Source organism: Pectinophora gossypiella, chromosome 18 (assembly GCF_024362695.1).
Source record: "Pectinophora gossypiella chromosome 18, ilPecGoss1.1, whole genome shotgun sequence".
NCBI classification, from domain to species: Eukaryota; Metazoa; Arthropoda; class Insecta; order Lepidoptera; family Gelechiidae; genus Pectinophora; species Pectinophora gossypiella.
The window spans coordinates 44,897-56,039 of NC_065421.1; the positions used below are offsets into that span (position 1 = coordinate 44,897).

The following is an 11,143-nucleotide window of genomic DNA, read 5'->3' on the forward strand; positions in this document are numbered from 1 at the left end:
TAAGTCGGTAAGTCGGTTAATCGGTTAATCGGTAAGTCGGTAAGTTGGTAAATCGGTAAATCGGTAAGTTGGTAAGTCGGTAAGTCGGTAAGTCGGTAAGTCGGTAAGTCGGTTAATCGGTAAGTCGGTAAATCGGTAAATCGGTAAGTCGGTAAGTCGGCAAGTCGGTAAGTCGGTAAGCCGGTAAGTCGGTTAATCGGTAAGTCAGTAAATCGGTAAGTCGGTAAGTCGGTAAGTCTGTAAGTCGGTAAGTCGGTAAGTCGGTAAGTCGGTAAGTCGGTAAGTCGGTAAGTCGGTAAGTCGGTAAGTCGGTAATAGTGATGTAACGAATGTTGGATTTTTCACATTCGCGAATGCGAATGCGATTGCGAATAATTATCTTCAACATTCGCGAATGCGAATACGAATGCGAATATTTTAAAATGTCAAAAAAGCGCGCTTAAAATGTTTGATAGGTTTGACGTTTCGTATAACTTTCACTTGTCACGGAATTACCAATAATTTTGAACGAAAAATGATTGTATTGAAAGCAGAAGTATTCAACGATGGGCGACATACAGGAGAAAATATAGCGGCAAAGTTAGAAACTATGTTGTCATCGTGGGGAATTCCCATAGAAAACGTATTATGTATTGTAAGAGATGGTGGCACTAACATGAAAAAAGTTATTTCTTTATTGAGCATTAAAAACATTGATTGTTCATCGCACCAAATCCAACTTGTTGTTAAAGAAGGGCTTAAGTCACAAGAATCAATCATTGCAGCCATTAACAAATGTAAAAAGAAAGCGACACATTTTCACCACTCTAATGTAGCTCAAGATGAACTTTCGCTAAAACATTCGCTAAGTATTCGCATAAATTTTGCGAATGCGAATGCGAATGCAAATATTCAAAAATTTGCGGATATTCGCGAATGCGAATGCGAATATTCGTTACATCACTAGTCGGTAAGTCGGTAAGTCGGTAAGTCGGTAAGTCGGTAAGTCGGTAAGTCGGTTAATAGGTTAATCGGTAAATCGGTAAGTCGGTAAGTCGGTAAGTTGGTAAATCGGTAAGTTGGTAAGTCGGTAAGTCGGTAGGTCGTTAAGTCGGTAAGTCAGTAGGTCGTTAAGTCGGTAAGTCGGTAAGTCGGTTAATCGGTAAGTCGGTAAATCGGTAAATCGGTAAGTTGGTAAGTCGGTAAATCGGTTAATCGGTAAGTCGGTAAGTCGGTAAGTCGGTAAATCGGTAAGTTGGAAAGTCGGTAAGTCGGTAAGCCGGTAAGTCGGTTAATCGGTAAGTCAGTAAATCGGTAAGTCGGTAAGTCGGTAGGTCGGTAAGTCGGTAAGTCGGTAAGTCGGTAAGTCGGTAAGTCGGTAAGTTGGTAAGTCGGTAAATCGGTAAGTCGGTAAGTCGGCAAGTCGGTAAGTCGGTAAGTCGGTAAGTCGGTAAGTCGGTAAGTCGGTAAGTCGGTAAGTCGGTAAGTCGGTAAGTCGGTAAGTCGGTTAATCGGTAAATCGGTAAGTTGGTAAGTCGGTAAGTCGGTAAGCCGGTAAGCCGGTAAGTCAGTAAATCGGTAAGTCGGTAAGTCGGTAAGTCGGTAAATCGGTAAGTTGGAAAGTCGGTAAGTCGGTAAGCCGGTAAGTCGGTTAATCGGTAAGTCAGTAAATCGGTAAGTCGGTAGGAAATGAGTAACTCGGTGAATCCGTAAATCAGTATCGTTATCGTATCGTGATACGCGAAGCTGTTTTGGCAGCGAGCGCACTGCGCAGTGCGATAGAATAAGGAATAATACTACGTATAGAACGGCAACTCTGACCCCCACCAGCGGCTGAACTAGGTATATCTCACCTCCCCTACATAGTTTAGTCTTGAATAATGAAGGAAGGCTGCGCGCGCCCCATTGACATAGAGTATGGAATAATACGACGTATAGAACGGCAATTTGATCCCACAGTAATTGTCCGCGTTGGAGCGCCTGCGCAGCGACTATAAACATTTTATTTCATGGTGATTGTTCATCAAAACATGCGTATAATTTTCAATAAAATTGAACTTAGGCAATTAATTAGTTCAATGTTTATTAAGTCAAGTGTAAGCCTATTTATTTATATTGTGAACCTTTACTGTTCAAATTTCTTGTTTGTGATTTGTGTGGTAAATAAATAAATAAATCGAGAAAAGGTAGTGCCCTGCCGTTGCGCTTCACTTTGCTCGTCTTGGCTGATATGTTATGAATTATAAAGAGAAATTGATCAAATCGGAAAATAAAATCAAGTAATATGTGTGTCGTAGATTTTACCTGAATAAACTTTTTTATTATTATTATTATAGTTACAACACTTTCGTCATGAAGTTGCTACGCTCCGACGACAGGTGGCGTACGGCTATAGCTGGGTCGAAGTCGAAGAAGTCACTACAGAATAGTCGTGTCGAGCGGACGTGCACTGCCGTTCTAGTCGGGCAGTCTACCTCGAACCTTCGTCGTGAACGGACGTGTCGAATAATTACGATCGCAAAATATTGTCGCTCACATATAACTTGTAGGGACGTTCACATGTCCCGATGATTCGGTCCGAATATAGGAACCATGGGTGGTGGTGGGCCCCCTTCTGCTACGAGAGACTGTGTAACCGTTACGAATACCGTGACGTTGCCGTGAGTGTGAACCTTATGCTGTGACTTTATCTAATCGTGATACAAAAACTATGTGGAAGTAAATAAAATGATTGTGATACTAATGATGGCATTTTTGTTTACTAACGCCCACACTGAAGATGGAAAATAATACGATAATGAATAGAGTTTAGTTAGACCATCTTGTTCAGTACCAATTCCCTCCTACCTCCATCCATTCTGATGATACGATAAATATAATTATTATAAAAGCATCTTTCGTAAGTAGTACTACCTACCTAAGTAAATAATGACTGATGGATGACGGTTAAATTAAGTATTGTAGTTGACGTCACACACACAGTTGCGCGTGTTGATAATGTCAATGTGTGGTGTGTGTGCAACACGAGGTTGTTTGTATGAAGTGACCTGGTGTGGCGGTACACACCAGCTATTTTTGTGTTGTTAAGAATAACTACTTCGTAATGAAGAATTTATAATCTAGGTAAGTATGCACCAATATTTTTGTATGACCTTGGTAACTATGACGCAATTAACGAAGATCTATCGAAAATCGAATGGGAGAGGTTATTTTTGGGACTGCCACTGGATGACGCGGTTGCGGAATTCTATAAAATTTGTGCAGATTTACGTGATAAATACATACCCCAAAAAACACCTCGCTGTGATAACTTCCCGAAGTGGTATACCAAGGCCTTGATAAAAGCCATTAGAGAAAAGTTCAAGTATTTTCGTAAATACAAAAAATACGGTAACCTAGCCGATCAGCTTTCTTTTCTTGCGCAGAGGGACAGAGTTCGCACTCTTGAGGCTAATTGCTATAAAAATTATATTAGGCTTGTTGAGGATTCTATAATTTGTAACCCGAAGTATTTTTGGACGTATATGAACTCTAAGTTGAAGTCACGGCATGGTGTACCGAAATGTGTTACATATAACGATCTTACTTACAGCGACGGGGACGAGATATCCACTGCTTTTTCTGATTATTTTCAATCTAACTTCTTAAATGACCCTGCTACTCTCACGAGCTATCGCTTTAATTCGCTTGAAGCTGATTCACTTGTACAGAGCGCTGCTTCAGATATAGCTTCTGTTTCTGTAGACGCCGAGACTGTTACTAAACTTCTATTAAGCCTGGATCCGAAAAAGTCCGCTGGACCTGACAAATTACCTGCTCGATTTCTAATAAGTTGTGCGAAGCTTTTATCTGTGCCTCTGTCTATTTTATTCAAGTGGTCTCTTGATAATGGCGTTGTGCCTTTATTGTGGAAACGAGCTCTTGTAACTCCTGTCCACAAAAAAGGTGTAAAGACTGACGTTGCGAATTATCGCCCTATTTCCAAGCTGTGCATTGTGTCTAAAGTCCTTGAGAAAATCGTCTATAATCAGGTATACCCCGCTGTAAAGCAGTCTGTAAGTCACTCTCAACACGGGTTTTTAAAAGGGCGCTCTACAGTGTCTAATCTGATTCTGTTGAATGACGCTGTTACAGAAGCCATGGACGATGGAGCGCAGGTTGATGTCATTTATACAGATTATAGTAAGGCGTTCGATAGAATACACCATGATTTATTACTTCAAAAGCTTTCTATGATTGGTATTAGAGGTAATCTTTTGAGATGGTTTTCGTCCTACATTGACAATCGCTCACAGGCCGTTGCCGTTAATAATTATATTTCCGGGTGGCTGTCAATACCTAGTGGGGTTCCTCAGGGATCGCTTTTGGGCCCCCTATTATTCATTATTTTTGTGAATGACATCAATCTCTGTCTTAAGTCCTCTCAACTCCTGTGTTTTGCAGATGACATGAAGTTATATGCACGAATAACTTGCTATGCTGATGCCGAAGCCTTGCAGCGTGACTTGGGTCGCTTGGAGGAATATTGTCAGGCTAACCTACTGGATCTGAACGCGTCAAAGTGCAGCGTTGTATCCTACCATCGTAAACGCTCTTCGATTACTTACCCTTACATGCTGAAAGGCGAGTGTCTGCAACGTGACTCTGTAATTCGTGATCTGGGTGTCTACCATGACTCGAAATTACTATTCGATAAGCACATAGAAATAATTACTGCTAAGGCTTATAAATCTCTAGGATTTATCCTACGCACCTCCAAGGACTTTGTAAAAGCTAAGACATTAAAAGTTTTGTACTGTAGCTATGTGCGCAGTAATCTGGAGTTTGCTTCGCAAGTATGGAACCCTAGGTATTCTAAGTACATTGATATGATTGAAAGCATCCAGCGCAAATTCGTGCGGCATTTGTGCTTTAAAATTAAGCAAATATACAGTTCTAGGAACTACCTTGGCATCTGTAAAAAGCACCACTTGCTTCCTTTGGTCGAGAGAAGGAAAGTAGCTGATCTCACTTATCTCTTGAAAATTGCATCGGGTGTTGTTGATTCTCCTGGCCTGCTGTCCAAAATATGTATAAGACCTCCGAAAAAGACTTTGCGTCATAACGCCTTAATACATCTCCCTCCGGCTTCCACCTATTACCGGCAAAATTCATTTATGTGGCGAGCGAGTAACAGCTTTAATACTCTTAGTCAAACACTTGACTTGGATTTATTTAATACTGGTTGTGAAGTGGCGAAAAGATTAATAAACCGACAATTCTTTGTCTCATAAGTAATGTTGTGCAACTTTATTTGTAAAATTAGTTTGTTTTTTTTTTGTTTTTTTTGTTTTTTTTTTTTTATTATTATTATTATTTTTTTTATTATTGTTATTATTTTTTTTTTTTTTAATTTTTTAGGTTGTTCTAGTGATTAGGCTTCCACTGTAAGCGATGCGTGTGTATTTCTTTTTTCTTGGTTTTATATATATATATTTTTTTTTGTCTCACCTATTACTTCTATGCTATCAACTATTTGTGGGGATCTATAATTGGCTTTGTGTTACTAATTTAAGGATTAGACTGTAAGTGAATGCTGTTGATCTCCCTAATAATAAATAAATAAATAAATAAATAAATAAAAGTATTAGGCATACTTTTCTTCGACCTTTTTTGATCTTAATTTTTTTTTTTTTTTTATATATTTTTTTTCGGAAGCCGCAACCAGGTGTTTTGGTGGTGTGGAGCAGAATCGAAAAAGCCTTTTGAAGCTAATTTGAACAAATGGGCAATGGTTGGCAGACTTAGGTCAATGTGCAGATTTTCATTGCGAAGGAACCACGGAGCTCCCGTGGCTTTCCGCATGAAACGATTTTGTATTATCTGTAGACGGTGGATTTGAGAGGGACTCGCGTGAGCGAAAACTACCCTGCATAGGTCATGATCGGACGGATGCAAGTCGTGTAGACAATTTACTACGCTTGTTAAGGAGACAGTGAAGACGGCCCATTACAAACGCGGCGCGATCGCGCACACGTTTGATATGGGCCTTGAAAGTAAGATGTCTATCTAAGACTACGCCGAGATATTTGACTTGCTCCTCCCAAGGGATCGGCTTGCTAAACATCTTGATGACTTTATTTGATCTTTGAATCTTTGCGTAATTGTGTATAATTTTTGTTTTTTTTTTCTATTAGGTATTAAATTGATAATGAACTGAACTATTATTATTTGTGAGGGCCCACTTAATAAACGTTTTTTTATTTAATTCGCAATCAAATTAGGTATATTATTTTTATAAGTAGGTATTTCATTGTGTTTTATGCAAGGGTAGAAAATAAAAATAACCATACTTTTTAGCTATTCTTTACAATTTTAATTATAAATATATTGTGTATGTTAGTTGCTGCTTTCGAAGTCTCGATTAAAGCACGCAGTACCCGGGGCCGGCGGCGGGCGCGGCGGGGATGCCGCGGCGCCGCATGCGGCACACGTGCTCGGCCGCGCGCCGCAGCGCCTCCTCGGGCGCCCGCCGGCCCCCGCGGCCCCCGCCCCCGCCCCCGCCCCCGCCCCCGCCGCGGCCCGCGCCCGGCAGCGCCGCGCTCCACAGCCGCTCCGCCACCGCGCTGGCTCGCGGCCACACCCTGCAACACACACGCCGTCAGCACGCAGCCCGCGTGCCCTATGCACGGGCGAGGCTCAGCCCCACACTCGCCTGGGCAGCAGGTTGGTGTCGTCGACCAGCTCGCCCCACATGCAGGCCTCGCCGCCCAGCACGCCGGCCGCCAGCGCCGCGTCCGCCGCCGCCTCCACCATGCCGCGCGGGTCCACCGACAGAAACGTCTCGAACGTGTCGCCCAGGTGGTCCAGGTACCAGTACGACGAGAACAACACTTTGTGACCCGCTCGTAACGCCTGCAACATGGCCACATTAAGCGACAGTACGTACCTATTACAATACTTTAAAAGAAATATTAGTATCCAAGCATTATTTATTTTATAGTATGAATGCAACGTAGCGCAAGTGGAGCCGGCGCGGTACCTTCACCATGTCCCAGGCGGCGCCCTTCCACACGTGGACGAGCGTGTCGTTGGGCAGCGGCACGCCCTCGTCGAACACCTCCTGCAACAGGACATCGCTCATCACTCCACTCGGGCCGTGGTGTTGAGCGCTGGGCGCTGGCGGACACGTGCGCACACATTGTGTGACATGTAAGTGTACATACAAGTGAGACACGACTAACTAAGTGGAAATGCACAAGTGCAGGCGAGCGCTCAATGTGTCCGTGCCGGCACAGGTGGGTGGTGTGGACGGCGCACCTGCCACACGATGGGCGTGGTGTCAGCGGGCAGCAGCGGCAGCGTGTCGCGCATGAACAGCGCGTGCAGCTGGCTCGGGTCCGACATGTTGTGCTCGCGCATGTACTGCTGCAGCTCGGGGTTGGAGTTCCTGCGCACGTGAAGTTTTTCTTGTTAAATGTGTTTTTATTATAAAGTAGGTAGGTGTTAATGTAATAAGAACCTATGTAGTTTGTGGTTTGTGATCATTAAATTGTAATCTGGGGTGCGCAGGTGTCTCACCAGCAGGAGAGGTCAACTTCGTCCCCGCCGACGTGCAGGTGCGTGTCAGGGAAGCGCTGGCGCACCTCCTGCAGCAGCGCGCGCAGCACAGCGTAGGTGCGCGCGCGCAGCGGCTGCAGCGGGCCTAGCCCAGCCTCCTCGCCGGAGCTAGAGTAGCACTGCGTCAGCAGCTCGGGGAAGGCCGCACCCCACGACCGCGTGTGACCTGGATTCGTTTAAACCGATGGCGTTAAAGCTGACATGAATAGCCAGTGAGTGCTACGGCTGCAAGTAATATGCAAGCAGTGTACCGGGCACGTCGATCTCGGGCACGACGCGCACGCCGCGCGCGGTCGCGTACTCCACGACGGTGGCGATGTCCTCGCGCGTGTACACCATGCTCGGATGATACGCGCCGCGCAAGCTGCAGGACACACTCACACAGTCACCTCACACTTTCCATTACGTCAATTATGATTAATAAGTAAAATTCTCCAAATAGCGTGATAATATTTGTAATATTGTTCCTAGAACATTGTATATTTTAATCGAAACATTGTCCTCAATAACATAAAACAAAATCTTGTTTTCTCATTAGAGACGACATAATTTAATGATTACTACGAATTGACGTAATCGTCCGAACCACAGTTGGCGGGCGAGATAAAGAGCGGGGTTATCGCGAGTGTGTTTACCTCAAGTCGGGGAAGCGGTCGCTCTGGTAGGGGAAGCTCTGGTCGTCGACGAGGTGCCAGTGCAGCACGTTCATCTTGTTGGCCACCATGGCGTCGAGGGTGGCGAGCAGCGCGGCGCGCGGCAGGTAGTGCCGCGCCGTGTCCAGCATCAGCCCGCGGTGCGGGTAGCGCGGCCAGTCCGAGATGGCCGTCGCGTTGATGCGCACGTCCTGCACGGCAACCGTTACACACGATCACAAGCGACGCAAACATTATATACCTAGCCAGTAATGACTGGAGGATTCTACAGCGCTTTTTAAGTTACTTAGGTCATGGATTCTTAATAGCTCAACGAGATTATCAATACACCTACATAATTACATAACCTCACGCTCACTCACTCGGTAACCACTGTTGATCATCAATATACTTAATTAAAGGCGTGGTGCCCGAAGCATGATGTGTGTAAGGTGGTGTCCCGCATAGGTCGCGGACATCGTGGCGGCGTGCTGGCGCAATGCTGCGTATGTGTACCGTGTAATCGTCGCTGAGGTAGAACAGCTGCGCGAAGGTCTCGAGGCCGCGCAGCGCGCCCCACACGGCGGCGGCGGACAGCGTCGCGTTCTCGCCCACCGTCAGCGAGTCTGCAACCGATCATGCACCGACCATAAGGGTAACATGCCTAACGTAGCGTCACGCCTGCATTCCCGCAGGGGTGGTAGGCTGAGGGAGAAGCACTCCTCGCCAGCTATGTTTGAGTCCCAATAGGGGGCGAGCCTATTCCTATTAACCGGGCACGAATCTGGGAAACCACTGATTGTAGCGACACATTTTATTACATTTTACAATATCAGCATATTGGTAGCAAGCAACGGCAACGTGGCCCTGTGGCTGGCAGTCTCTCCCGTTCCGTCATCAGGCTAGGTACACTGTCTGTATTTAATATAACCGCGTGTTATTTCCTGGTGTTCCTCATAATATGTAATCAGTGTTTACTGGACAATACAGATTCTAAACTCACTAAGTGTTTTACTTTCGTGACTTCCTACTGGTTAGTTATAGTCAGAAATATAATTGGAGTGGGTCTAAGTATTATAATATACTCATATATACCTTACGAAAGATATGATTATATCTGTTTATGATCCAAACATTCATTTAGGAATTGAAACTCGTAAAGTCGAATTCAGTAAGTAGTTAAAGAACCCCAACCGCGATGTTACGCCGTAACGTTATTTACTTCAGCTTTTCATAATTGCTAAGTAGATATTAGCGTGATGATCATTTTTGAAAAATATATAACAAGATGGAAGTCATGACATATCCAACTGTGATATCGGTGCGCACGTGTCAAGCGCATCCAGTAAAGGAATACTACTTATTTTCCTGTTTTTATTGAACAGTCAAAAGTGTCGGGTCATCGATCGCGTTGCGCGCCCATACGGCGGCACGTCACCCGCTGCCGGTGGCTGCGGGAGCAGCTGGTGACGTCAGCACGCTGCAGCGTTATCTACATCTGCGGCACTCCACGCGGCCACTCGACCCAGTAAACGACCGACACTTATCTACACTTTGTAACGCTCGTTATCTATACTCTCTTACTTCATAGATATAAAATCATATAAACTGTGCGAATACCGCTCCCGTAGTCGATCGAGAACATGGCAGGCGTATGTTGTGTGTTTATGTCAGTGTGTGTGTGTGATCTCACAGGCCTCGTCCATGTGCAGGTGCGGCGCGGGCTCGCAGGGCCGGTCCAGCTGCAGCGCCAGGCGGCGCAGCGCGCCGGCGTAGGCGGGCGGCGGGGGCGGCGGGGGCGGCGGGGGCGGCGCGGGCGCGCCCAGCAGGCGGCGGCGGCGCGCCGCCCGCCCCCGCCGGCGCCCGCGCCGCGCCAGCGCGTGCAGCTGCCGCAGCACGTACACGTAGCGCTCCACCGCGGCCGCCAGCATGCTGCAGTTGTGGCCCGTTATCTGACAAGTGGATACATTATTTTCGTGGCGTAGTAGTTCTGTCTCACTAGATCAGAACAGGTGTCAACATAACAAATGTTCCTTCTGACCTGCTAATGCGAAAGTCTAAGCGACGTTAACTTTTCCCATATCTACCCGATGCACTTCGCCGTACAGATAAATGTGGATACTATGAAAGTACGTCACTTTATTGTTATCTTCGCCTTTTACCCTCGGGCGATTAGAATCAAGTATAATGAGAATGGTGAATACGAGATGAATAATTTATGCAGATGTAAATAAAGTACGGTATACTGTCACTCGTGGGTACACTGAGCGTGTGCAACATGATTACTAGTGTCACAATTGCGGATGGTAAGTAGCGCGACGATCTGTCACCGCCGTGTACGGCTAAGCCTGTTGCTATACTGGCGGCTGTTGCTTCAACCATTCCAGTTACCTCGACTGTGAACTGCGACGGGTTGAAGGTGTAGAAGGTGTCCTCCTTGTCCTCCCGCTGCGGCTTGGGCCACACCTCCCCCTGGCTGGGCGGGTGCGCGGGCCCCGGCTCGATGTACGCGCCCAGCGCGGCCAGCAGCGCGCACGCGCACACCACACTCCGCATGTTGTCGCGCCGACGTCTCGCGCCCACACTAACTAAATCAACCGCGCGCCGTGCGACTGACCGCGCCGCTATCTCCGCACTTTATATATTAGTGTGGCATTGATAAAACGTGTGTAAACAAGTACTTAGTCGAGTTTGTTAAAACAAGTAGAACAACAAGTTCCATCTCACTAATGACTACATGAGTGAAATGGAATTTGTTGTTCGATTAATAAATAATTGAATGAGTATTGAAGATGTCGGGAGCGCCCATACGAATGCCTCGTGAGGTACGTATAGGTCGGTAGTGGTTGGTGGCCAGTGCTGACGTCTACTTTTCATGTACGACCTCTGACACCTCCATTCAGTGTTAAAGGATTATCTTACTTATGTGTTTA

At 45.9% G+C, this 11,143-nt stretch overlaps 1 protein-coding gene across 1 annotated transcript; it reads right to left on the reverse strand.

Annotated features, from left to right (window-relative positions):
* Positions 1-6,308: 6,308 nt before the first annotated feature.
* On the reverse strand, positions 6,309-11,004 carry LOC126375037 (beta-hexosaminidase subunit beta-like). Its single transcript, XM_050021879.1, has 11 exons — positions 10,602-11,004; positions 10,052-10,162; positions 9,904-10,009; positions 8,727-8,836; positions 8,214-8,422; positions 7,830-7,942; positions 7,540-7,744; positions 7,279-7,408; positions 7,001-7,081; positions 6,674-6,873; positions 6,309-6,602 (listed from the first exon to the last, which is right to left on the reverse strand). The coding sequence occupies exons 1-11, from the start codon at positions 10,764-10,766 to the stop codon at positions 6,383-6,385; spliced, it is 1,650 nt and encodes a 549-aa protein (XP_049877836.1). The 5' UTR covers positions 10,767-11,004; the 3' UTR covers positions 6,309-6,382.
* Between the last annotated feature and the right edge of the window lie 139 nt (positions 11,005-11,143).